The sequence below is a fragment of the Sorex araneus genome, chromosome 8 (genome assembly GCF_027595985.1).
Source record: "Sorex araneus isolate mSorAra2 chromosome 8, mSorAra2.pri, whole genome shotgun sequence".
Classification (NCBI taxonomy): domain Eukaryota; kingdom Metazoa; phylum Chordata; class Mammalia; order Eulipotyphla; family Soricidae; genus Sorex; species Sorex araneus.
The window spans coordinates 7442374-7469478 of record NC_073309.1 but is presented as its reverse complement, the minus strand read 5'-3'; the positions used below and the strand labels follow the sequence as shown (position 1 = coordinate 7469478).

The 27105-nt window shown below is 50.1% G+C and overlaps 3 protein-coding genes across 4 annotated transcripts; 1 reads left to right on the top strand and 2 right to left on the bottom strand.

Annotated features, from left to right (window-relative positions):
• Positions 1–468: 468 nt before the first annotated feature.
• Positions 469–13908, bottom strand: KARS1 (lysyl-tRNA synthetase 1). 2 transcript variants are annotated; one of them, XM_004600515.2, is made up of 15 exons: positions 13750–13907; positions 10736–10912; positions 8698–8857; positions 7582–7747; positions 6246–6339; positions 5708–5894; positions 5496–5621; positions 4646–4765; positions 3577–3739; positions 3320–3493; positions 3098–3183; positions 2720–2805; positions 1742–1868; positions 1047–1190; positions 469–592 (listed from the first exon to the last, which is right to left on the bottom strand). In XM_004600515.2, the coding sequence occupies exons 2-15, from the start codon at positions 10879–10881 to the stop codon at positions 494–496; spliced, it is 1878 nt and encodes a 625-aa protein (XP_004600572.2). In that variant the 5' UTR covers positions 10882–10912; positions 13750–13907; the 3' UTR covers positions 469–493. The 2 variants fall into 2 exon arrangements, with proteins under 2 accessions (XP_004600572.2, XP_004600573.2); XM_004600516.2 differs by lacking the exon at positions 10736–10912 and having other exon boundaries at positions 13750–13908.
• Positions 13909–13955: 47 nt separating this feature from the next.
• TERF2IP (TERF2 interacting protein) lies at positions 13956–20259 on the top strand. Its single transcript, XM_004600514.2, has 3 exons — positions 13956–14721; positions 16704–16831; positions 18989–20259. The coding sequence occupies exons 1-3, from the start codon at positions 14079–14081 to the stop codon at positions 19382–19384; spliced, it is 1167 nt and encodes a 388-aa protein (XP_004600571.1). The 5' UTR covers positions 13956–14078; the 3' UTR covers positions 19385–20259.
• Positions 20260–22620: 2361 nt separating this feature from the next.
• LOC129406778 (cytoplasmic polyadenylated homeobox-like protein 2) lies at positions 22621–25209 on the bottom strand. The gene is made up of 4 exons (XM_055145589.1): positions 25206–25209; positions 23960–24150; positions 22803–22970; positions 22621–22671 (listed from the first exon to the last, which is right to left on the bottom strand). The coding sequence occupies exons 1-4, from the start codon at positions 25207–25209 to the stop codon at positions 22621–22623; spliced, it is 414 nt and encodes a 137-aa protein (XP_055001564.1).
• Positions 25210–27105: the final 1896 nt, after the last annotated feature.

The following is a 27105-nucleotide window of genomic DNA, read 5'->3' as shown; positions in this document are numbered from 1 at the left end:
CGCTGAGACCCCCAAGTACAGAGCCAGGAGGAAGCCCCGAGCACTGCTGCCTGCAACCCCCAAACCAAGTATTAAAAGGCCCTCTAGTCCTGAAGGTCCTTTCCTCAGACCTGTCTCTATTGTCTCCCAGAAGAGGTATATGTTCCCTACATCTCTTTCTCAAAACAGCACCTACCATATTATCCTACTTAATTAGCATGTAATCCTCCCACAATACGTCTTTTCACGGATTCCCTTAGAACAAAGCCCAGCACGGAGCAGGTATTAATGTCTAAGTTCGTTGAAGTGGTCTCACCCTAAACATTTATCATGCCAGCAGTGTGAGAAGACAAACAGCTGACATTCCAATGAATTCCTCTATCTCTCTGCTGGAACTGATCTAAATGAGATAGTCAAGTGGGTAGTAATATGCAAGAATTCCCTGGTGGTCTTTGATTGACCTCCTGCAGAAATGCAAAGACACCCGAGTTAAAGAATTTGTAGTTTTAATTTTCTAGACAGAAGTGCCAGTTGCTGTGCTTTCCACGGCGTCAGAGGCTGCTACGTTTTCCTTCTTGTCTTCTGGTTTCATGGCGGGAAACAGAAGTACTTCCTATAGGAGAGAAATAGTTTGAAGTCGAAAGCTCAGCTCTGTCTTTCCCAACTATCCTCCATTCTTTGCCCTCGGAGTAGTGCTAGCACCAGAGTTCTGTGCACCCCGCCGAAAGCACAGATGCATTCTCAGAGCTGGGGCCACACCGGTGCTCCTAGGGGTCAGTATGATGTAGGCATCGAACCTGGGCCTCCAGTGCACAAAATGTGTCCATGGGCCCTTTGAGTTAGCCCAACTGAGGGCCTCTCACGATGAGAAGATGGAGAACTAATGTGCCTCTGGCCCCGCATTTCTCTCCGAGTCTGATTTCCCCATCAGCCCTTACCCTCAGGGGGTGGGCTTAAACCCCGGGTCTGCCCACTCCTCCTTCCTCCCAAACACTTTCACTGGCCGCCGTGTCCAGCCTCCTCCACAGGACTCATCAGGGTGGTGGACGCTGTGGGGACCCCGCTACCTTGATGTTGTTGGAGTCCGTGAGGAACATGGTGACGCGGTCGATGCCCATGCCCCAGCCGGCCGTGGGCGGCAGCCCGTACTCCAGGGCAGTGCAGAAGTTCTCATCGATGAACATGGCCTCGTCGTCACCAGCTGCCTTGGCCTACGGGAGTGGATCCAAAAATGGGGACACGGAGCCAGGCTGCGCCATTTCTCCATGTCTATCCTAAGAAACTCAGGGGTAACCCATCTGGGGATGCTTGGAACACCCAGATTTCATGGGGAATTGGTTTCTGAGCACCTCCAGATGGAGTCATCTCCCCAAGACCTGGAGATTAAGATTGCACAGAAATGCCTGAGAACCCTCCATGAAACACCTCCGCGGCCAGGGGCGCTGAGCACTCAGGGAGGCTGATTTCCAGGCCGCCCAAGAGTCCTCATTTCCTCAGACACCCAGCAACGGCAGAAACAGTGCAGGAAGCCAGGCCGAAGGGGAAAAGTCGGGTGTATGAATCTTGATTGGCTTCTCACCCCCAGCCACACGGCTAAATGTACCATCTAAGAAAAATGATGCTCGCTAGGCCAGCGTAATTAGCTGGTCTCTGCTTGAGGTCTGACTTCTCCACTGAGGCCGGGGCTTCGCCCTTCACCCCTGGGAAGTCACACTTCCCAGGCGCGCTGATGAACGCTGCGTTTGCTCAGATTCTCTCTCACCTTGGCCTGTTCCTCAAAGAGCTGCCGCTGCCGCACGGGGTCATTGAGCTCGGTGTAGGCATTGCATATTTCCTTCTTCATGACGAACAGCTCAAAGCGCTCTGTCAGGCCCTCTTTGGAACGATGCCTGGGGGCAGGAGACCAAAGGGGAGGCTGAACACACAGGCTCCCTCACTGAACGGCACCTGCAGCTCCTGAGCTGACAGGAAGGTCGCTCGTGTAACCTGAGGCCACGTGCCCGTCAGCACCTGGTCAGAGGTGCAGGAGTTACTGTCCTTGCACCAACCCGCCGGCAGTGTGACGACCGGGGCACGTGGCTCAGGTGCCCACAGCCACCTCGAGCCCCCCCTCCCCCCACGGACTCGGACTCTGGCTCTGGCCAAGAGCAGCAGCTGTGCCCAGGTTTGTTCCTCGGGGAAGCCAGCTGCCGCCCTTCAAGGAAGCGCTAGCGAGAGCACAGCAGGGACGGTGCCTGCTTTGCAGCTGACCCAGATTTGATCTCTGGTGCCCTGTATGGTGCCCAGAGCCCTGCCAGGAGGGATCCCAAACCCAAAACCAACCAATCAAAGTGTGAGAGGAGCCGTGGGGATAACACACAGGGTCGAGCATTAGCTTTGCACGTTGCCGCCCTGGGTTTGATCCCTGGTATCCCACGTGGTCCCCCAAGCACGCCAGGAGTAACCCCTGAGCATCACTGGTGTGACCCAGAAAGCCAATCTTTCCCCCCAAAAAACACAAAAAACCCAAAACAAGAAGGCAAGAAGGGGAGGGGGGGAAAATAAAAGCCTCTTCCAGTTCCCTTAGCCACATGACACAGGGCGGAGACACGGCCCAACGTGCCCTGAGAATGAGTGTCTTCTCCGGTGCAGGGACTCGAACCCAGGGCCTCACACACGTAAGGCAAGTGCTCTGCTACTGAGCCCCCCAACCCCAGTAACAAGGGGCTCACGCGGCAGGAAGTGCCACGCTTCGTCTTACCACTTGGCCAAAGGGCTCATTATTTGCGGGTGGTCACAGATGAACGTCGGGTTGATGCAGGTCACTTCCAGAAACTCCCCAACCAGCTGAGGGGGAAAGCAAGTCGAGTTAGCCACCTGAAAGGCACGGTGACCCGCCCAGCCTGTGGAGGAGTGGCCTCGGCGATCCCCCACACCGGAGGGTCAGCTTTTCCCTGAGCCAGGGGACAATTAAGAAGCCACCACCGGGACTATATGACAGAGCCCAGCACCGCAGGGGCGCAGAGCTTGGCAATTATCCTGCTTCAGTCTGTAGGAAACCCTAGAAAGTGGTTTTTCAGGGTTGAGGTTATTTAGGGGGTGCAGGGGCTGGGTACCCGCGGAGGGCCGAGCCCTTCACCTTATCTAGGAGTCTGGCCGTGGTGCGAGGTGGCGGGCACTCCACCTCTTTGGCCACACAGATGTCATCCAGGATCTTGCGAGTCTCTGTGGCACAAACACACAGGTTAGGATGGCAGGCGGTACCCAGCCCCAGGAAGTCCGTAAGAGAAGGTGTGGGGGGACCTCGCCCACACCCAGGTTAGGGCAAGACCGGGAGAGACAGGCCCGCGCGTCCCTCTACCTTCAGTGTCAAACAGTTTCGTTTCCGGCAGCTTCATGCCCAGGGCCTTCTCCAGCTCTTCGACCATGCTGATTCTCCGGAAGGGCGGGGTGAAGTCTATCTCACAGGCCTGGCCCTCGGGGCCGTCCGGATGGTAGATGACCTTGTAGCTGCCCGTTATGTGCTTCACCATCCCTGAGAAAGGATCTGGTGGTGAGAGGCCCAGCATGGCCCCTGCAAGCTGGCACAGCCTCAGACGGCCAAGAGTCGCGGCTCACCTGAAACCATCTTCTCCGTGATCTCCATGAGGTCGTGGTAGTCGGCATAGGCCATGTAGAACTCACACGTGGTGAACTCAGGATTGTGTGTCAAGTCGATGCCTTCATTCCGGAACTGACGTCCGATCTCATAAACCCGGTCGATGCCACCAACCACCAGCATCTATAACACATGGCCAGAGTCACTCCGCCAAGCCTCCCGGCCTTGCGACAAACGTCTACCTAGGCTGGAACCTGGTGTTGAAAGCTCAGCTGCGCGTGCCTGTCTACCAAGACGCCCAGCGCCTTGTTTAGGAGCTTCGGTGAGTCATCATTCTCTCTGGCCGATGTGAGGAGAAGCCTGCAAGAAGCCACTTGGGGGTTCAGGTGCACATACCCCCGTGAGACTTCAACAAGAAACTACTCAGATGCAAGTGCCAGAGAACTCACCTGGCAAAGGGGTGAGAGGTTTTTAGCTGTCAGACTAAGTGGAGGGCGAGTTGGAAACTGTTTGCTATCAGACTGAATACGATGGAGCAATGGTGTGAGTGGGGCTCGTGCCGGGTGACACGCAGTGGGAACAGGTGGGATCGTGAACACTGTGCGATCAAACCCGAGCCTGCTCCTCCTGGAGATTAAGCTCCAAAGGAACTTCTTTACAGTTTTTCTGTTGCTCAAACTAGTTTTAGTAGGTCCTGTTGTCTGCAACTAAGAATTTTATTTCAAGGGATTTATGTTCAATTTCCAGAGGTTAAGCTCTTCTACAAAAAACTCAATGTCAGATGGAATCCAAATTTCACAGCTTGAAGACTACAAACTTCTGAATATGATGGGTGCCAAAGCAAGCAAACCGATAGCGGTCAGAGGGTCTGTGCCCCAGGAAAGAAGATTCTCTTGCCTTCTGGCCTGCAATGTTTTTATGGACCTTGTAGAGAAGATCTAGAAGCATTCAACATACAAGCCTGTCAAGTTCAAATTTCTCCCGCTAATGTGCCCACACTGACACCCTGACCCTCCTCTCTTGGAGATCGGCTGCCCCGCCAATGCTTCCAGCTTCTGCTCTTCTAGGAAAACAGCGTCTTTTTATTACCTTATGGTAGAGTTCTGGAGCAATTCTCATGTACAGATTCATGTCCAGCTCATTGTGGTAGGTGATGAAAGGCTTGGCCACAGCTCCTCCTGGGATGATGTTCATCATGGGCGTTTCGATCTACCAGGGGAGAGACTGGTTCACAGAGGCCCTTACCAGAAGCCTGGGGACAGATCAGTGCATGTGACAATCTAAGCCTGTTATACTCCCAAGTGAAAGTTAAGTTCGTACCAATGTGTGAGGAGTAAAAGAAAGATGTAAATATCTTGACTTCCTAGCGTCTTGATTTCATTAATATGGCATTAACATAATGCTGAAAGCTTTTACAAGCTCTAGATGCTATTATAAATGGAATAGGGTACTCGTTCTTAATAGAGTTCAGTCTATAGTACTGTTGAAGTTTTATTCCCTTTGACTAAATCACTTTACTTCCTAGAAATCTCTTCTATACAGCAGCCTGCATATCAAGAGAGAAAATAAACTTGGCAGCCTTAGAAAGGACTCTCATGAAACACACTTGAGCAAAAGGCTCCAGAACGTACTCAACGTGTGTGGCAGTTTCATCCTGAGTGACCGTCTTTCATTAAAGCAAAAACAGAAAAAAAAAATTCCTGTAACACAAGTACACTTAAAAAACCAAAACCCTACAAAATTCCCAAATGATCTGATACGATACTGGGACGGCCCTCTAGCCTATCCATCAGTTCCTGCCTTCCTAGCCAGGGAACCAGGCTGGACAGAGACCCTGACAGGGGACCTGGTCCCGGAGCCGGAAGGACAATGACACGAGCTGTGCCGTGGACGGGGCAGGCAGGGAAGCATCTCATGAGCACGCAACTCACGCCCCCACCTCTAGGAATCCCAACTCATCCAAGAAACTTCTTATATACGTGATGATCTTGGAGCGGATGATAAACTTCTGCCTCACGAAGTCATTCAGGATCAGGTCCAAGTACCTCTGTCGATACCGGGTTTCCTACGAGGAAAGCAGCAGATGGAGAGAGCGCGCTGGCAGAGAGGACTCTATCATATCCGCCAGAGCTACGGGCTCCCAGCGCTTACCTTGTCTTTGAGGCCAAAGTGAAGATGCGGCAACATGTGCAAGCAAGGCGACAGCAGAGTGATCTCGTACGGGATGATGCTCAGCTCGCCCTTCTTGGTTTTCCCAGGGTTCCCCTGAACTCCAATTATGTCTCCCCGACGAAGCTTGTTGTTGATACGAACAAATTCTTCTTCTGATTTATAATTCCTGAGTGAAAGGAGAATGTCATTACAAATTTGGAATTCCAAGTTATTCCAAATTAATGCCAACCATGGAACATTCTTTAAAACCAGTCAAGTGAACGTGAGCTGTATTACCTCTTTATTTTTGGACCACACCTGGCAGTGCCAGGGAGTGAAACGGGCACCTACATGCAAAGCTTATCACCTTTCATGTTTAGCTGCTACCTGACCCAGGATAGCTAAGACTCTTACCTCACCACCTCCCTCCTTTGCTCCTGAACTCTTAGTACCACAGGAGTAGCCAGCCTGGTCTTTCTCCCCGACTCTGCTGCTTTGCGTCAGCCTAAGATGCCTAAACTGGCTGCTGTGTGAATACCTGGAGTTGGCCATGACTTGCAATTTCACCCCCTCTCCTCGAAGGTCATAGAAGATGAGCTTTCCCCCGGAAGCTCTTTTCGCATGGATTCTACCTAGAAAAAGAAGAGCAAAAATACTGGTAGAATCAGAGGTCATTTCACGGTGTCGTTGTCAAAAAGCCTCCCTTGAGGGCTTTCCTCAGGGCATAACAAGCATGCCAAGTCCTGCCGTTCTTTCACAACAACCAAACTGAAGCTGTCAGGAAGTTCGGGCTTTAGAGCTGTCTACTGGGGGCCAGCTGTCTTCAGTCTCCCAGCACTGCTCTGTGTGTCCCCTATCAAAGGCCTCCCTGGACTCCTGAAAGATGGGGGTACAGAGGCGACAGCAACTTCAGCATCTTCCTGACCTCTCATATGAAAATAGAAAGCAGAGGCCAGACAGGACCGCAGCAAATAAGGAGCTTGCCTGCTGTGTGGCCTGGTATTCGGGTTTGGACACGGGCATGGAGTGAAGTGTAAGCCCCAGGCACAGCTGAGAGTGAAGAGCCATGCCAATGCCATGAACATACTCAAGGACTCAAACTGACAATAAAATGAAGTGACATATGGAAAAATGACAAGGAGAAAAGGCCTTAGGGTGACGAGGAAGATAAAACTGAAACTCAAGTACAGGGACAGGGAGGCAGTAGCGGGTCAGTGATACACGGGAGAGCAGGCAGTGCCATGGACCCATCTCAGGTCCCCTGCACCTGTCAGCCATCTCTCTGGCCCCTGGATGTGCTCACATTTCTACAGCTAATAGTTTCATTACCTGGGGTGGGGAGATGCAATAAGGGTAACATTTAATATTTTAAAAATAGACGATAACACACAGGATATTAAATTCTAAATGAGGATGATCTACAACTAATCTATAGCAAAACATTTTTCCTGTGTGTGGGGGTTGGTTTGGGGGAACCACATCCGGCAATGCTCAGGGATTACTCCTGATGGTGCTCCAGGGACTATACGAGATGCCAGAGATTGAACTGGGTCGGTCAGGTGCAGAGCAAATGCCCTCCCCACCGTACTATTGCTCTGGCCCCTAGCAAACCATTCTAAAGCTACAGTTTGGAATATCTGAGAACCTGGGGCCTTGGCATTAGGCTTGGAGTTCACCCCAGAAAATCCCCCCTTCTCTAAACATTGCGAGGAATGCCACTGCCTGCTAGACTTTCTCTAGACAGGTATTCTGGCTCAGTCCCAGGAAAGTAACTGTAATAGGTTACTTGAGAGCAAACGACACCAGACTGGCATTCCTGTGTGCCCGTCCAGAGGCCTGCCACCCCAGCGCGCGGAACGCAGCAGATTTCCTACCTGCCACCCTCAAAGTGATGTCTGTCAGGTGGTCTCCAGGCTGCAGGTGACTGTATTCCTGGATGAAGTGAGTGAGCGAGACATCTACATGGAACTTGTGTGGGTAAGGGTCTTCCCCACTGACCTTCAGTTGGTGGACTGCTTGACTGCGGATCTTGTAGTATTGCTGAAAAGAACAAACACCACTTTGGAGAAGCTGGATGCTGGCAAACCAGGGACCCCCGAACAGAATATTCTGTTTATCTGACTGAATTTTGTCTTTTGGGCCAAACCCAGCAGTGCTAAGGGGATCATATATCCCAGGGGTCAAACCCAAGTCAGTTGCATACTATGCAGGTACTTTCGGCTGTGTGCAAGACAAATGATCGTACAAAAGATAGCAACCACTACTATCTCTCCAGCCCCCTCTACTAAGTTTTTAAACTAAGCCCTCTAGATCACTGTAATCACAGGATTAATTATGGAGTGGGCGTTTCCCTTCAAATATGCAGGGTGGCTGCTTTTAACCAAAACAAATTGGGTTTCTGTCCAAGCTAAGGACAATCGGGTATGTGGCTTTGTTGACCAGCTTTGTGGACTCATTAGCATGGCAATCACTGTTCATCTCTCCAATCACTGGCCACACACTCACCATATCCGGCAGGCCCAGGTAAAAAGGAATATTCTAGGGTAGCATTGAGCCAAGTTTTTCTGATGTAACCACTAAGAAATGACGCACATTTGCAGCTGTAGTGTGGATGCCTCAGTGCAAGTAAACAAATATGGCCGTGCTCCCACAGAATTATTTATCAAGAGGGTGGATGACGTGGGGCGCAAGGGAGGATCTGTCTTGGGGAACAGCGCAAATCTCTAAGGTGAATCACCTTCTCTGGGCCTGCTGGAGGCCCAGGAAGAAGAGGCTGGAGCACACGATTCTCCCAGTACCGCCCGGAGTTCAGGGTCCGCTGACTAGCCCGATGGAGTGGCGAGCCCACATCTGTCCCTCTGCAGGGCCTCGGCCCACTGTCTGTCCCAGTTCCTACTTTTCTTCTTGGTCTCTGGTCCCACGGAAAGGACTAGAAGCCTCATCATAAGATTCCCAGAGCCTCAGCTACCAGTGGGGGTCCCGGGACTCACGTTGGGGTCCAGGGTCTCCTCCTCAGCGCCCACACCATTGTCAGTGGTGTGGTTGGTGGCCGCAGCCGTGGCCTGGCCCAGCTGCTTCTCACTGAGCTCCTTCTGCTTGGCCTCCTTCTCCGCTACTTTCTTCTCGGCTTTCAAGCGGCGCTTTAGCTCACTGTTGGGAAGAGAAAAATGTTTAGCATGAGGTTTGCCTCAAAGCTCTCTAGTACAATTTATCCCACAGCCACTTCCCACACATGTGATCAGCCTGGGGCAACGCTGTTCCTCGTTCTGTAGCTCCCGCCTCCACCCCAACACCTCCCTTTCGGGTCTCTTAGTCACTAAGAGGCAAAAGCAGTGGGGAGGGGGGATGGGGGAGAGTAAGCTTAGAACTAAGGAGTGAAAGACTTAAGTCTCTATTTTGGTCCGTGATTCTTGGCATTAGATCCCAACTAAAATTAGACTGCACCAGGACAAAGAAAATCCTCTACTAGTTTACATTTAAAATAGAAAAATGGGAAAATGGGTTATCCCAGAAACCAGCAAGGCCAGCTTCTGTGCGCAGGGCGCTCAGCCTTGGCTGCAGCAGCCCTGCCTCCCACTGCCCTCCCCCCGCCCCCCTAGGAATCAGTCAGGGGGAGCTGGGGCAAAGGGCGCCTGAGCCCGAGACACCACTGACAACCTGTCCCTAATCTGGCCTCCCCACGTAAAGCCCCAACCTGACAATGAAACGGGCAGAACTACACGTGGCACTGGACGGGGGAGAGATGCCATCTCCGGAATCTGGATGTCTGATTACCCCCACCACCAGTTATGTGGCCCCAGGCAAACAGCTAAGCTTCCGGTCTGTAAGATGGGAGTAATGATACTCCCATTACTCCTCCCCTTTCCCGTGCTGCTGTGAAGACCGAGACAAGGTAAAGGAACGTTCCTGGCCCTGACATTTGGTAGGTGTGCGAACAGGAACTAGTGTAAGTACTATCACTGTCTTTCTTGTTTGGGGGTGGGCTGGGGGGTGACACACTTCTCCGGAGCTGCTTCGGGTATGGTGGTGCTCTGGGGACCACGGGGAGTGGTCAGATGAGCCCGAGCACAGAGCACACACCACAGCCTGCTCAGCGTCTGGCTCTCCTCACTGCCCTCTCCATCCGCACCAGGATTGAAATCTGACAGATTTGGATATATTTCTGATGAAATTCTTTGCTTTCCAAACTTGTTATTTGTGACTTAAGATTAAAAAATTGAAGTGATGGGGATAAATGGTATGCCTTGTGTCTGAACCCAGAAACAGACCTGGATAATAGAACCATGGCCAAAGGCCCAGCCCTGCCTGCATACGGTCTCTTTAGGGTACCATTTTAATTTCTCAACAAATTTAGAGTTTTAAAGCTTGGATCTGAAATCATCTTTACAGAAAACAAATGGAGGGTTTCTCTGAGAAGTAAGAAGATTAGGTAACATCTGTTTTGTGGCAGTGGTGAACAGACATCCCCAAAAGAATGAGGCCGTCATGCTGGATGTCAGTCACTGGGATGTCAACAGATAATAGCCCTAGTCTCCATTCAACTAGAATAAAGCAAAAGGAAGAATAAAAAATCCTAGGGAAAGACCTTAGACTAGATTCCAGGAAGCCAGAAAAAGGAAAACAGCCCATACTAAGAATTCCTTATCGGGGCCAGAGCAAAAATACATCTAGTAGGACACTTGCCTTGCAAGTGGCTGACCTGGGTTTGATCCCTGTTACCCAGACGGTCTGTGAGTCCACCAGGAGTGACCTCTAAGAAGAAAGCCAGGAGTAAACCTTAAGGAAGCTGGCTGTGCCTCCCTCCCACCCCCAAAACAAAACAATCTCTTAATCATAGAAGGGTTTTACTGTCCTAGAATAAGGTCCACAAAGTCATCTCCAGAATCTGGAGAAGGAGAATTTGAAACGCGGAAGTGGAGAAAGGCTATTTCCTTCTCAGCAAGCACGGAGGCTGAGCCTAACACCTGAGAACTAAGGAAGGGAAAGGCTTTCGCTCCCACAGCAAGGAAGAAGGTAACAGGCACCAACCTTCTTTTATCAGAAAGTGGCTTGTCCTTGTGACTCGCTGTGAAAGGAGCAAGTTGACACAGTCGCAGCTCCCTCTGCCCCCACTGTGCCCAGGAGGGTTGGCGCAGGGACCCCCTAACAAGCCTGACAGCCGCTTGCGTCAACATGGCAGAACACCCTGGAGCTAATTACCACCACCTAACAGGAAACAGAGACGTCGTGTGAGACGGGGTGCCCGGTGCAGTATACCCACCCGCGCGCCTGCCTGCCCTCCTGACTTGGTGGGGGTGGGGGGCCCAGCACAACCCCTCAGAGTCCCACTTAAGAGCCCGACTGACTTCAATCCTGTAACTCCCTCACACGCTGCTCAGTGCTGCTCCTGCCAAGAGCTCAGGCGAGGCCCCGCTTCCCATGTGTAAGGGCTGGCGCAGCCTCACCCAAACAGAAGGGCGGGGAAGGGACGGCTCAGCATCAAGCACTGGCTGCTTGGCTCGACTGCAGTCCCAGCAGCTCGGCTGTGGGGGACCCCCAGCAATCTGGCCACTGCAAGCCAGCAGTGTGAGCGCTGCAGTTTAGAAAGTGGGTCACAACTGGCAGGCAGTGGTACAATCGCTACAGTTAAGAGTGTGTAACTGGGGCTGGAGTAATAGTGGGAGTGGGTAGGGCATTTGTCTTACACGCAGCATCCCATATGGTCCCCTGAACACCAACAGGAGTAACTGCTGAGTGTAGAGCGAGGAGTAACCTCTAAGCACCGCCGGGTGTGGTCCCCAAACAAAAAGCATGCAATCCCCAGCAAGCATCACAACCAAGTCTTCCAGCCCTACAGCCAGGCCGTGACAGCTCAGTCACTGCAGGAGCAGCCAGGACGGTGACTAGGGAAGGGGGAAACAGGCAGCTCTCACTTCCTACCATGACATTCTCTCAAGATGAAGTACTAGGTCACAAAGCTGGCAAAGGAAAGTGTGCCCTGCCCCTCCCCCAAACTGGGAGTAGCGCTTCTGGCCTTTGAACACCATGGGGGTCCAAGTATCTTTGGGAGTAACCCCAAGTAGAAGGAAAAGTTAATTATACAAAAAATATATTACCCCAGCCACCAGAAGAACATACAATACCACCAGCATCTTCTATTTGAGGGCCACACCCCGCTGTGCTGGAGGCTCCATTCTCAGAGATCTCCCGGGGAGTGCTCAGGGGACCATAAGCACTGCCAGAGATGGGCTCTAGGCCTTTAAGAGCAGTAGCTATGGGTCGGGGTCAGAGAGATAGTCCAGGGGGTAGGAATCTGCCTTGCACAAGGACGACCTGGGTTTGATCTCTAGCATCCCATGTGGTCCCCTGAGCTCAGGGGACCACTGTCAAGTGTGCCCCCACCAAAGAACTGTGGTGGCTGTAATTTAATAAAATTCAGGAAGTAGGAACTTGTTTAGGACTCACCTGCAATTTACAACCCTAAAACTTAATGACTGATGTAAGAGATTAAAAGTCTCGGTCAACTTCTTTCCCCAAAGCGGAAACCCCTACGCACAGGGGAGTGATATACTGAGCTACTATCGAGCTGTAGATTAGGTCACTTCCCTTTTCTGGAATATCTATCTCATAAACCCGTAGAGGAAAAAAAAATTTTTTTTTTTTTTAAATAGGAGTTTCCCCCAGGAGTGATATATTGAGCTACTATAAAGCTGTAAATTAGGTCACTTCCCTTTTCTGGAATATCTATCTCATAAACCTAGAGGGCAAAACAAAACAAAAACCAAAAAAAAACAGGCGCTTCCCGCAGATGCAGGCAGCGCAGGGCGCACAACTCGGACCCCTTTGGCTACCTCTCTGCACCCCTTAATCATTTAGTCAGCAGAGGATGGGAGAGTCCACAAGAGGACAGAACCCTAGTGCACCAAGTCAGCAGTTCTGTGTGGAACCCACTTCTCCCGGGGGACCCCGAGATTCTACTAGCTATGCCCGGCCACCCCCCCAGGGCTGAGAAACACTCCCTGCAACCAAGGCCTGTGCTCGGTGCCTCAGGGAAGGTAGTATTAAAGGGTGTGGGGTGGTATTAAAGGGTATGGCCAAGTAACACAGCCACAGGACTGATGCCTTTAATACACTCCTCTGAAACGCCAACGGGAGACTCAACTCCCCCCGCCCCACCCACACCTGGGGGCTCCGAGGCTTATTCTGGGCAGGGTGCTTAGGGATCATTTTGGGCGGCGCCCGGGGGGTTAGAAGGCAGTGCGGGGCCTGGGATGGAACCTGGGTCGGCCCCTGCAAGGCAACCGCTCGCCCACGGGGCTCTCCTAGGGGCCCCACGCTTAGCACGGGAACCAAGCTCGCCTCTTGGATCCCGGCCTCCGAACCCCGGCTCCGTAACGTTTGCGCGGACCCCCGAGATGACCGCCCGGCGCCCAAACTCCCCCGAAGTCCGTCCCTGCCCTAGCAGACGCCAATTACGGGCCAAGAGTTAGAAATCGGTAAGCACGGGGTGGTCCCGGCGGCGCCGCAATTTGCAAATGACAACCACCCTCCCCCTACCATATGCGGGCGCTGAGGTGAGGAGAGAGGCTGCTCTGCGCCCATCCCCCGCGGGCTGTGCCCTCAAACCCGGCCACCCGCCGTCCCCGAATCTCCCCCCCGGGTCGGGGCACTCGGAGCCGGCAGCGCCGACCCTACGGGTGGAAATCGGAGCGTTTCTCCCGCCTTCCTTCTCGGGACGCTGATCCCGAGGAGGACAGGGAAAGAGTTGAGTTTCGCTTTGCTCCCCAGGGCCCCCTCCTCCACCACCCTCCGTCGTCTCCCTCGGGAAGGGCTCGGGGGTCCTGGGCCCCCGGCACGCGGCTCCCGGGAGCACCCTTGGGAGCCCGGGGCACCCTGGGGGCTGTAGTTCCGGGGCGCAGCGGCTCCCTGATCGCGGCGTGTCCAGACCCACGAGTCTCTCAGGCCGGCCTCCGACACCAGCCGCGCCGGACTGAGCCGCAGAGACGCTTCCGCGCGCTCCCGCTCGGTCCCCCGGGGCCTCCGTGACCCGCCGCGACACCTACTTTTTGCTCAGCTTGGGCTCCCCGCCGTCCACTTTGGCCGCCTCCGCCTGCACCGCTGCCATCTTCCCGCGGGTCCGACCTGAAAGGAATGAAGTCCGGCCCGCAGTTTCCACGGCGCGCGGCCCCGCCCCGGATTCGGGGGTCACGGGAGGAAGTCCCGCCTCTTCCGGGGCGGAGCCGGCATCGCGCAGGCGCCGTCGTAGGCGCTGCTTGGGGGCGGGGCGCCTGAGGACGGCTTCCGCCGGCTGCGCGCGGGGAGCGGCTGGTCGCCTTCCCTGAGGCGAACGATCGTTGGCCGCGGGGGGTGGGCTTCTCTTTCGGGGCGGGCCATGGCCGAGGCGCTGGAGCTGGGCAAAGACCCCAACGGGCCTTCCCACTCCTCGACCCTGTTCGTGAACCCGGATGGCTCGTCCATGTCCTTCTACGTGCGGCCCAGCCCGGCCAAGCGGCGCCTGTCGACGCTCATCCTGCACGGCGGCGGCACCGTGTGCCGGGTGCAGGAGCCGGGCGCCGTGCTGCTGGCGCAGCCGGGCGAGACGGCCGCCGAGGCGACGGGCGACTTCATCTCCACGCAGTACATCCTGGACTGCGTGGAGCGCAACGAGAGGCTCGAGCTGGAGGCCTACCGCCTGCGCGCCGCCGGCCCCGACGCCGCGGCCGCCGCCAGGGCCGAGCCCGAGCCCGAGGCGCTCGCGGGCCGCCTGGCCTTCTCGGACGCCGACGACGTGGCCATCCTGACGTACGTGAAGGAGAACGCGCGCTCGCCGGGCTCGGCCACGGGCACGGCGCTCTGGAAGGCCATGGAGAAGAGCGCGCTGACGGCGCACCCCTGGCAGGCGCTGCGCGACCGCTACCTCAAGCACCTGCGCGGCCACGAGCACAAGTACCTGCTGGGCGACGCGCCCGTCAGCCCCGCCACGCAGAAGCTCAAGCGCAAGGCCGAGCAGGACCCCGAGGCGGCCGACAGCGGGGGTGAGGCCCGCGGCCGCCGCCCCGGAGCCTCTGCGGACCCCAGTGTGTGTGTGTGTGGGGGGGGTGCGAGGGCGCCCCCCGCAAGGACCCGTCCTGCTGCTCACACCCAGCCCTGGCTGGGGGCTGGTCCTGAGAGGAAAGGCGCGCGCAGAGGGGATGGAAGGTTCTGGCCCCCGCCAGCCCCACCTGCTGCCCTGGGAGGGGGCCGGGTCGCTGTGTACAGCCTCAGTGGGGGCGGGGTCGGGCCCACCCAGGACCCCGGTTTCAGCCCTGCCCCTGCCTGTGGGCCGGGAGCACAGCCTGGAGCACCCCTGAGCACCCCTCTCCCGCGTTCTGGGCGAGCTTTGGAAGTCGGGTTTCGGCGGGAGGGCGTGTCCGCTTAAGGACGTCCTCTGAGGGGTTCAGAAGCCGCCTGGCCTGGAGTCTACCCGGGCTTGTTCCCGCATTGCTCACGGCACTGCATATGGTTCCCTTGAGCACTGCAGGCTGTGACTTCCTCCGCGGGAGGCCCCCCGGACCCCCCCACCCCCGACCTCCAGGGTCTTGTCGGTTGGGGCCCCTCCCTGGACCTTCCCGGTGAAGTGAGCGTTTAGCTCAGTGGAACTGGACGTCAGGACTGGGCTTGGACGACGACTGGTGCTGCAGAAGCCTTCGGGGTGCAGCCCAGAGACCCTGTTGGTTGAGGAGATAAGCCTCTCCTCCACTTTCCCGTTATCCCTGCGGCTCTTTCACATAATTGGTAACAGTGGAAGTCTGAGGAGCTAAGTTCCTTTCTTCATTCCGAGAAGGCCTCAGTTACCAGCCCGAACCTGTCTCCCTGGGAAGATGTGTTGGTATATTCTTTGGGATGTGATCCTGGGCCTTTTCTCTGCCGGCAAAAGGGTGGGTGTGGGCAGCCGCGGCTGGGATGAAGATATCTGGTCTTCCAAGTGGTGCTCAAGGGCCCTCCTTGGCAATTCTTGGTCTGGACTGTTGGGTTGAATGCTGGGACCTAAGGAAGTGGTGCTGCTCTGGCCTTGCAGTGCCAGGGACGACCAGGGCCACCCCCAAGGGTCTGGGAGACCTCCAGGACTATTGGTGATGCTTAGGGAAATCAAAGTCGATACAACTGACTATTAAGACTTAGCAGTTAACTTTTGTTAAGGGAAAAGGAATAAAAAGCAAAGGGGAAGGGGATGTTTAGCTTTCAGAGACCCTCTTTTTTTTTTTGTAGCTGTTTTGTGTGCATTGTGGTTGTACCTCTAAGAAGCACCTAACCTGTGATTTGAGGGTGGCCAGCATCAGTGATCAGACATAGTTATAAAGCCTTTCTTTACCTGCCTCTGTAGGGTCAACTGAAGACCTTTCTTAGCAGTCAGTTTTTAGCAGAAGCTTAGTTGGAAAAAGAAGACTTGGACAATTCAGCTTCTCTGTCCACCTACCTGTTTGCTTTTCTTAACAAGCGGTTCCTTGGGGCACCCCTACTTTCAGATCTGCTTCCCATAGAACCCAGCTTCTTTCACAGTTGTGTTAAATTGTAAAATGAAAACAGCAGAAAAGATGACTTAAACGGAAGTTTCCTTTTACATGCCAGAATCTGGGCGTCCCCTCTGTTAGATTCCCAATACTTGCAGGAGTATTTTGCTACTCTCTTATTCCCCCCAAGAGGGTGCTTGGTTCTTTTAACTTCACAAATACTTGTTTTAAAAAATAAAACAACCTAGGAAAAGTATGTCTTTGAGGCAAGTAGAAATTATTGAACATATATATACACATATATATGTATATATATATATAGTGTGTGTGGGTGTGTGTGCACAAACATTCCTATCCCCTTTGCTCTTTATTTTTCCCTTAACAAAAGCTAAGTCTGTAATAGTATTTTTTTTTCTGATCTAATCAAAGATAAAAACAGACACAGTTACCACCCAAACTTAACAGAATGTGCTTTTTGGTTTCTGCAAAAGAGGCTAATTCCAATCTGGTGCTGTTCACTTCATTAGAGCCACAGAACAAGAGAACTCCAGACTTGCCAGAAGAGGAATTTATTGCAAAGAAAGACATCAAGGAGAATGAGGAAGCAGTCAAAAAGATGCTTGTGGAAGCCACCAGGGAGTTTGAGGAGATAGTGGTATGTTAACAGTGCTTTTTAAAAAGTTCTTTCTCCTTTGAAGTTGATCACCTGTCTCCCGTTTTTGGCCTATGACTTCTGCCAGTCTCTATGTCTCCTCTTTCAAACACCTCAGACCCAACCCAGAGAGGTAAGGGAGAGGTTAAAGATGAAGAAGGAACGTAGAAAGCAGGACTGATCTAGACTTGGGGCATGTAGTTTTGAGTTCCAGGAGTTTTGAGTTCCAGGACAACAACTTAAGGGTAGGGCATTTGCCTTGCACGCCTGGGTTCGATTCCCAGCATCCCATATGGGCTCCTGAGCACCGCCAGAGGTAATTCCTGAGTGCAGAGCCAGGAGTGACCCCTGTGCATTGTCGGGTGTGACCCAAAAAGCAAAAAAAAAAAAAAAAAGGGAAAAATTGTTTTCCAACAGTTTAAAGATTTCGCGTATGAGGAGTGCCCTCTTTAATTTTTTTTTCAGTGTTAAGGAATGAAAAACTGTTTTTCTTTCTTTCTTTTTAAATCTCCTCTCCCCAGTAGTGCTACAGCCCTTTGAAGTTATCTCCCCAGTCCTGGATTTCTCTCTCTCTCTCTTTTTTTTTTTTTCTGTTTTTGGGCCATACAAAGCTGCAGAGATTACTCCAGGTGGTGCTTGACCATACAGAAGTGGTACAGGGATTGAACCAGTGTTGGTTGAATGTAAGGTGCTATACTATCTATCTGGTCCCTGGACTAATCTTTTGAAAATGTTCTTATGTCTTTAAGGGAAACAAATGTAATGTTTTAAAAGTAATTTGCTGTGCTACATCAAGTTTAACTTTTTTTGAAACTATTTTTTAGCTTTTCCATATTCTCTATTCAGTCTAGCTTCTAATAGCTCAAGTGCTTTGTTGGAATCCCATATATAATCATAGAGAAAGGCAGAAGTTACAGAATAATGTGAAATTTTATTATTATTATTTTTTGCTTTTTGGGTCACACCCAGCGATGCATAGGGGTTATTCCTGGTTCTGCGCTCAGGAATTAGTCCTGGCGGTGCTTGGAGCACCATATGGGATGCTGGGAATTGAACCCAGGTTGGCTTCACACAAGGCAAATGCCCTACCTGCTGTACTATCACTTCAGCCCAATAATGAGAAATTTTTTAAAAATCCTCAATTATACGTGTCTATTTGTCCCAGAAAAAAAAGGACCTTACAAATGCTGCTTTATTTTTTTTCACAGAAAATAGACACATTTATTCAAATTACACACTGAAGGGCAGGGAAGAGCTACTGACTACAGATATTTCCACATGAAAATGCAACCTTATTTTAATACTAAGAAAAATTGATTAGGCCTCTATCTCAAAAGGAATACTATTTAAGTGTTTGTAATTGGTGCCCTCCACCTTTCTCAGAGAGCCGGGCAAGCTACAGAGAGTATCTTGCCTGCACGGCAGAGCCTGGCAAGCTACCAGTGGCATATTCAATATGCCAAAAATAGTAACAAGTCTCAAAATGGAGACGTTACTGGTTCCCACTCGAGCAAATCGATGAGCAGCGGGATGACAGTGACAGTAATTGGTACATTAAGGAATGCAGGATTTATGGATTATTGACTTGTGATGTGATTTATTGTTAATTTTTTCATTTTCTATAAACTTTTAAATGTTCTAAATACTTCTCAAATGACTTAACAGGTCTCATTTCACATATCATACTTTGTACAGTACCTAAATGTAGTGTCCAGGTCCAAATATATTCATACAGTGTTAAATTAGTTTTATGTACTGTCATTGACATAAAATGTAGTTCCTATTCTTACAGAACTCACATAATCTCAGTGATGTCACACTTAATACTGTAGTCATTATGCACACACGTACACTTGTGTATGTGTATTCCTTGCATATATATTTCATATTCAGTATGTCTTAACACTTTTTTTGTAATGCCATAGTTAAACACATATATGCATGTGCAGGCACATAAATGTTCCTCACCTGTAGATACACTTCCTATCTTCCCCATCATGTGTATATACATCTGATTTAAGTAAATGTAGGAAATAACATATGAGAGGTCATAAAGGAAGTCTAGGCTGATTGGAGTGAAAAGGTCAAGGAGGTGGGCTAATTAGGACAGATCAGATACTGCTGAGTAACTGAAGTGGTCCAATTTCTTCCTTTTTCTAGGTGGAGGAGAGTCCTGATTTTGAAATACACATAACAATGTGTGATGATGATCCTCCTGAAGAAGACTCAGAAACACAGCCAGAGGAGGAGGAGGAAGAGGAAGAAGAAAAGGTTTCTCCCCCTGAGGTGGGGGCTGCTATTAAGATCATCCGACAGTTAATGGAAAAGTTTAATTTGGACCTATCAACAGTTACACAGGCTTTCCTGAAAAATAGCGGTGAGCTGGAGGCTACTTCCTCTTTTTTAGAATCCGGTCAGAGGGCTGATGGGTATCCCATTTGGTCCCGACAGGATGACTTAGATTTACAAAAAGATGATGAGGTTACTCGAAATGCATTGGTCAAAAAATTTGGTCCTCATAATGTAGCTCGGAGAATTGAATTCCGAAAGAAATAATTTGTAATACTGTGAATAAAGAAAACTATGTGGCAGATGAGGCAATGAAAAAGATTTCTGTGGCTATTGAACTTTAGAGGGTTTTTTTTTTGGTGTGTGTGTGTGATGGTTATCAAACTCAGGGCCTCACATGCGCAAAGCGTATAACTCTACCACTGAGCCACATCCCTGCCCAAACTTCAGAGATTCTTATTTTGGAGCTGACCCTTGTCTTTCGGCCAATGCTATCATTGCTGTAGAAATGTTAGGTTTTGTACCCAAGCAGAATTGTATAGCAAGATAACAAAAGAAATTGATACACTTAGAGCTCTCTCTAGCAGTATTAGTGTGTTTGTGAATGGATAGATCTAAGCCAGGTTTACATAGTAGTAAGCCTTTTCTGGAACGGTGTCACCTCTGTTGGTGACAGGAGCTAGTGAAAAAGTCAAAAGGAAAATTAGGAAGATAGATTTTTTTGTACATGAATAAAGACTCTTGAGATTTGCAGAAGCTTCTCTAGGTTATAATGGTTTCCAAACTAAGAATCTGGGAATAGGGAAAGTTAACGAAACCTTGAGTACTCTCAAATCCCAGTGAGCTCTGCTTTGAAAACTCCTTATTCCTTTAGCTTTAATATTTGGGATCCCTGCTTCTTGACTGTTCTTTTCTTGGAGTATTTGTCTGTTACTTCTGTAATATATGTTTCTCTGTAGTTCTGCAAATCACACAAAACTTTAGAAGTCTCAAGAATAGCCTTATTTGGTTAGTAGTAATGTACTCTTATTTATTGAGGATAGTTTTGTGCTGAGGATTGTGCTAGACTTAAACTAATGCTGATGTTCTTCTTCGTTGTATTGTTTCATTCCTGGAAATAAAATTTTGTATACAAATCTTCAGCAGGTGTCTTATTAAATTCACAAAACCTTTTAGAGATGGACATTTATTAGAAACAATAAAGAGGTTCCATTTCAGAGCCAGTGGCCTTTAGGAAGAAACTAGTTTTGATGAGTGGAGCAATGAGAAGATCTGCATCTGAGAGCCCAGGGGAGAGGAGCAGCTGGGAAGAGCAGGTGTGCCAGATGGCGTGCTGCACCACGTCCACTCACCAGTCCAGCCACCGGCAGGGGCACCACTGCAGGTGGTTGTATGAATTATAAGACACATAGCCAGCTTCCTTGCTGACGAGAAGGAGGGATACAACTGATTATTTGAGAGTTGTTCCTTGAATGGGATAATGGTTTCCATGCCAGCATTTTGAGATCCCCAGCATAAGTAAACATTGTTGGCCCTAGTAGGTGAGGAGAGAAATGGGGGAGGCTGACAAGAGAATTTATTTACAAGTGCGCCCTTCATGGGCTTTTTGTCTCACATCCCTACTATTGTGTTCTGGAACCATCAGTTCCATTCAGATACCTTAACTACTGCTCTTGGAGGAGCCTAGCTTAAGTCCAAGTACTTGATTTTTTTAAAAAATATTTTTACTGGGGCTGGAACGATAGCACAGCAGGTAGGGTATTTGCCTTGTATGTGGCCGACCCAAGTTCGATTCCCAGCATCCCATATGGTCCCCTGAGCACCGCCAGGGGTAATTCCTGAGTGCAGAGCCAGGAGTGACCCCTGTGCATCATTAGGTGTGACCCAAAAAGCAAAAAAAGAAAAAAAATTTTTTTACTTTTTATTCATAAAATATTATATGTATTCTATACAATGGAATACTATGCAGCTGTTAGAAAAAATGAAGTCATGAACTTTGCATATAAGTGGATCAACATGGAAAATATGATAAGTGAAATGAGTCAGAGAGAGACATAGAAAGATTGCACTCATCTGTGGAATATAAAATAACAGAATAGGAGACTAACACCCAAGAATAGTAGAAATAAGTACCAGGAGGTTGACTCCATGGCTTGGAAGCTGGCCTCACATTCTGGGGAAAAGGGAGCTCAGATAGAGAAGGGAACACCAAGTAAAATGTGGTTGGAAATCTCGCGTGGGAAGGGAGATGCATGCTGAAAGTAGACTAGAGACTGACCACGATGGCCACTCAATACCCCTATTGCAAACCAAAACACCCAAAAGGAGAGAGAGAACAAAAGGGAATACCCTGCCACAGAGGTGTGGGGAGATGAGATTGGAGGGTGGGAGGGATGCTGGGTTTATTGGTGGTGGAGAATGGGCACTGGTGAAGGGATGGGTTCTCGAACATTGTATGAGGGAAACATGAGCACGAAAATGTATAAATCTGTAACTGTACCCTCATGGTGATTCACTAATTAAAAATAAATTAATTAAAAAAATTTTATGTCTTAATTTTTGTTTTTAGTCCAAGCCCAGCAATGCCTCAGGAGTTACTCTGGGCAGTGCTCTGAGGTCGTTTGGGATGCTACAGATCGAACCTCGGTCAGCCCACATGCAAGGCAAGCACCCTACCCACTGTAGTATCTCCAGCCCCAGTATTTTACTTTTTAAGTTGTAACAAGTCTCACAGTGGAGACATTACTGGTGCCCGCTCGAGCAAATCGATGAACAACGGGATGACAATGCTACAGTGAGGAGGTTATTTTTCATTTTGGGCTACAATTGGCAGTGCTCAGAGCTTACTCCTGGCCCCTTGCTCAGAGATAATTTCTGGCAGTTCTCTGGGGACCATCTGGAGTATCAGAAAAATGGTTTACCAGCTATACTATTTCTCCAGCCCCCCAGTTTTTAAAAGGTAGCTTTTTTGGGGGGTTGGTGATGCCAGGATGAAACTACTCCTATAAAGCATATACTCTCCCTCTGAGCCACATGCCTGCCCATGTTTAGTAATACTAGCATAAACAATCCAGGGGAAACTGGTTCTTCTCTCATAAGACTAAAATACAGGTCCCTCACTCCAACTTTGCTGTGGCTGGTTCCTCGGAGAGTTTTGCTGGTGATCGCTTTGGCTGTAGAGGCTGCAGTAACCTGTGTCATCTTGGGGAGATGTCGGCCAGAATGGAGGGGACAGGGTCTCTCCAGAGGCCTGAGGGTAGCGGCCCTGCTGTGGCTGCCTCTGATAGGAAGGCCAGGGGTGCCCAAGGCTCCCAGGACCCTGCATCTGCTCCTGATGGTATTCCCAGGTGCTTTCTCCTTGGTCGTGAGGATGGGGAGGCTGCTGAGGATGACACTGGTCCCCACAATGCTGCTGTCCCTCCTGTTCCATCTGTGCGCAGGAAGCATAGTGGGGAAGGAAGGGTCCAGTGAACTGCCTTGCCTCTACTCCTGCCCATTCTCCGTCAAAATACTGCACAAATGGTGTGAGACGCTGAACACGTGTGGCTGAGCTGCTACCGGGGGAAGGATAGGCAGAAGAAGGCCCATTTCCTCTATCATTTTGGCAAACCCCAAAGCTGGTTTGATTTGCAATGACGCCTCCAGGTGCTGGTCCCTCCTGCTGGGAACAAGCAGCTCCACTCACGAGAGACCCTTGGAGGTGAGAGGCGCTCTGCATCTTGGTGGAGTTGGGAGCTGGAGGTCTGGCCTGAGAGTCCTGGGACACTGGCATCTTGTTTTCCTGTCTCCACCTGAGGAAGAGTCTGCGTCTCTCTTCTAGTGCAAGTCTGGCTCTCTTGTTCTGGAACCAGGTCTAAAAGGAAAAGACAAAATCGTTTTGCCAAACACTGATTATATTCTTCAGTGCATTACTAAATCCCGGGACCTCTTCTGCCTTTTTTTGTGGTAGTGTTTTCTGACAGAAAAACTTGCTCCGGGACCAGGTCTGTGGTTAGGGACTGGGGTGGGGGCGGGTGTGCGGTGGGAAGGGGTCGTTCTACACTAGCTGCACTTCTGCCGACAGTGGCCCTCGTGGTTGGCATTAAACAAGATCATTTGGAATCTTGGTCCCGCCTTGCTGTCTTGCCACCCGTGTTCACAGAGACAAACCGCCAGGACGGCCAGCTGTGCCTCCCACACATTGTTCCTGCAGATGCTGCTTTCCCCAGGCTGCCATCGTGCTGACACCCTTCCTACCCCGTACTTCTTGACACCACACCCACTACTTTGTTTTATTTGGGGGCCACACCTGGTGGTGCTTAGGGGCTATTTCTGACTTCACTTACTCTCCAAAATGTACTAAGACGCTTACTGGGGGAGATAACTCAAGTGATGGAACACATCCCTCCGGTGATCTGAACCGGAGCTCACTTGATCCCTGCCACACATTTTCTTCATCCCACCCCCCCTTGCAGAACCTCAGGATATGGCCACTGAAAAAAAATCCCTTATCAGTCCTAACCACCTCTCCTGACTAGTGTGCTAACATATCCATTCGGCTACAATAATATAATAAAGACATTAAACAAGAGAAAAATAGGGGCTGTCCCAAGCAATCGAGAGGGTCACCAGGGCCAGATCCAGCTGTAGGTGGGGCACCATGTGGCATCAGTCATCCCAGGGATTGGATCATCGTGCGCTCCACCCCTTTGAACTAATTCTCTAGCCTGAAGCACAGTTTTGTGATAAAAATGCTATCATAATGCTTCACAAGACTTTGTCTATTTTTCATATTGTGTTTATGCCACTATCTTCTTATAAAATTCACCCTTTCTAAGGAAACCCGTAAGATCTAGAACTTACATAAATTATAAACGCTTCACAGTGGAATTGTTTGGCCAATTTTTTTCTAGTTTCATAATCAGGGTAAGGGCTTTGTGTAAATTCTGCTTTTAACTTTTGCAATTGTTCTGCACTAAATCGATGTCGGACTTTTGTTTTTCGTTCGTTCTTTGTTTCTTCTTCCTTGTCAGAACCCTTGTCATCTGGCTGATCTGCAAAAATGAAGTGGAGAGGAAAACATTGGAAAACGGGTTAGAACCACATCAAAAAAATGTATTTCAGAACAGGGGTTTATAAAATAAAACCGTGGCCTAGCCTCTTAGTCACACACAAGAATCAAATGGCATTCTAACTAGGAATCAAAGAGCCCCCTCCAGCCAATGGGATGTATTTGTAACTATAGCTCTATTGAAACCTCATTCCCATTCATATTGTCTGTGACTGCTTTCAAGCAAACAGCGGCCAAATTAAGTAGTGACTTAAGCTTGCTGATGAATCACAAAGCAAGCATTTACTCTCTCAGATCAGGGAAGTGACTTTTAAGAGTGATGATTAGAGAAAGCCTTGCCACTTCCGCTCTGATAGGAGACAAGTAAGTGGGCTACAGTTTGCAGGTGGGGAGTGTCAGAGTGGAAGACTGAGGGCCTTGCAGGATTCTGAATGTCAATTCTAGGATAGGTATTGATAAGTCTTTGTTTTGGACCTGTCCAGTCAAGGGTCAGGTCTAAAACAGAACATATCAATACTTATATTCATTTCAAAAACCATTCACAAACCAGTAAAACAAACTGGAGCCATAGCACGGCGGGTAGGAAATTTGCCTTGCAAGTGGCTGACGCAGGTTCGATTCTTCTGTCCCTCTCAGAGAGCCCGGCAAGCTACCGAGAGTATCCCGCCCACACGGCAGAGCCTGGCAAGCTACCTATGGCATATTCGATATGCCAAAAACAGTAACAAGTCTCACAATGGAGAGGTTACTGGTGCCCGCTCGAACAAATCAATGAACAATGGGACAACAGTGCTACAGTGCTATAATTTTGGACCTGTGCCCTATATTTCAAGTGTAAAGCTTTACTTTCAATAGCTTTCAAGCCTTTTTTCCAACCTTATTCTTTTCTTGGTTCTTTTATTTGTTTTTGTGCCACACCTGACTGCTCAGGGCTTACTCCTGGCTCTGAGCTCAGGGGTCACTCCTGGTGGGATCAGGGGACCAATGGGATGCTGGGGATGGAATCCAGCTGGACCACATACATTGCATGTGCCCTACCCATTGTCGTATTGCTCCGGCCCATCAACCTCATTCTTTTCTCTTTGTGGCTTTTAAACGATTTTAATTTTTTAAAGTTTGCGTAAAATAAAATAAATTTTATTTATTTGGAATTCAACCTGGGCCCTCATACAGGAAGGACAAGGGCTCAGTAGCTTGGCTCTCCTGCCCCAGTTCTTCTGCACTGGATTTCTAGTACGTTCACATTCCCTCAGTGAGCTCCCTCCCTTGCTCCAGCTCACTGCACTGTTTCCGTGACACTTCAGGACATTTGTGCTTAGGTGCTGCTCTCCTCTGGGATGCCACACCCTCTCTCACCTCTCTGCTCCCAACCTCCCATTCTTACCTCAAAACTCACCTTTTCAGGGTGGTCTTACCCCACCACCTCACTTAGATAAATGTGATCATTTCCTGGAATCTCATCGTTTTCCTTGCTCTAGTTGCAGTTTCTGTAGCATGCTCCTGCTCTAAGTTACTAAATGAGCTTTCTGATTTTCCCTCCCCCTTCCAAACATACTTCCTCTCCTCTGAATGATGGGAAACTGCAGAAGCTAGTATTCTTATCTTACTTATTGACGTTTTCGAGAAGCCTAAAATGTCAGTTTACAAAAGTGGACTTTCGGGTCAGACGCTGAGTAGTTGAGCATCACTTCGAGTCGCCTGGGGCTCGAGCACTATTTGGGAGTGCTGCCCTACCCAAACCCACACCCCTCAAAGTTAAAACAACAAAAAAGGCAAACCAACATGCCTTTATTGTAATGGAAATTGTCCTGGAACTCTGCACAAAAACAAACATCCCCAATAAGTATATAATAAATCCTTCTCCCTGCCCTGCAAGGCCTGGGCGTGGGAAGTGTGCCAAAGGCTGACCTTTGCTCTCTCTCAGGAGTTATATATAGTCCTAGTCACTAATAAACTTTTATTTTTGTTTTGGGGGCCACCGCTGGCAGTGCCCAAAGCTGATTCCTGGCCCTGTGCTCAGGGGTTACTCTTGGTGAGGCTTAGGGGACCCTCTGTGGTAATAGAGAGCGAATTCAGCTTGGCAAGTGCCTTATCTCCTTTGGCTCTTAATACATCTCGAAAGAATGAACTAGAACAACATTGTCTAATGAAGCTGATGTTCAGCCGTTAGGAAAGCCCTGCTGGGTCTGGAGAGAGTACAGCAGGGAGGGTGTTTGCCTTGCACCAGATAACCTGGGTTTAGTCCCCGGCATCCCACATTATTCCCCACACAATGCCAGGAGCAATTCCTGAGTGCGGAGCCAGGAGTAAGCCTGGAGCATCGCTGGATGTGGCACAAAAACAAAAAAAGGAAAAAGAAAAGCCCTGAGTCCAGGCTGGAAGACTCCAGGAACTGCAAGGTGGAGGTCAATGGAGGGGCCGCTGGGAAAGGAGGAAGTTGAACAGTGATGGGAACCCTTGAATGCCTCTGGAGAGCAGAGCTGTGACCAGGGGTGGATGCCTGACACACCTTGTCTGTGCCAAGAAACTCGAGTCTGACGAAAGCGCGTCTCCAGCACAGAGCCAGGAGGAGCCCCTAAACACCATCAGGTGTGTCAACACCCACCTCGTCACCTCCAGTAATCCCGAAACAGAAGAGCAAGGTTTGATGAACACGTACTGATTTCAAAATCACAAAGCAGCAATAGTAAATAAGAAGTGTGGTTCTATTGGCCTAACTTAATAATTTTCAAGATTAAACCATAATGATGTACTTTCAAAAAAAAAAAAAGAAGTGTGCTTCTGACACAAGGGTGTATCTGTAATTTAGAAATAAATATCTGGAGGGCTTCCCAAGCAAAGGGGGTTGGGTCCTCTATAAGAGAACCAGGGCTGGATGGGTGGTGCTTAAGGGGCCTCCAGGGCTATACCTGGTGGTTCTTGGGGGTGTGGATGTCTA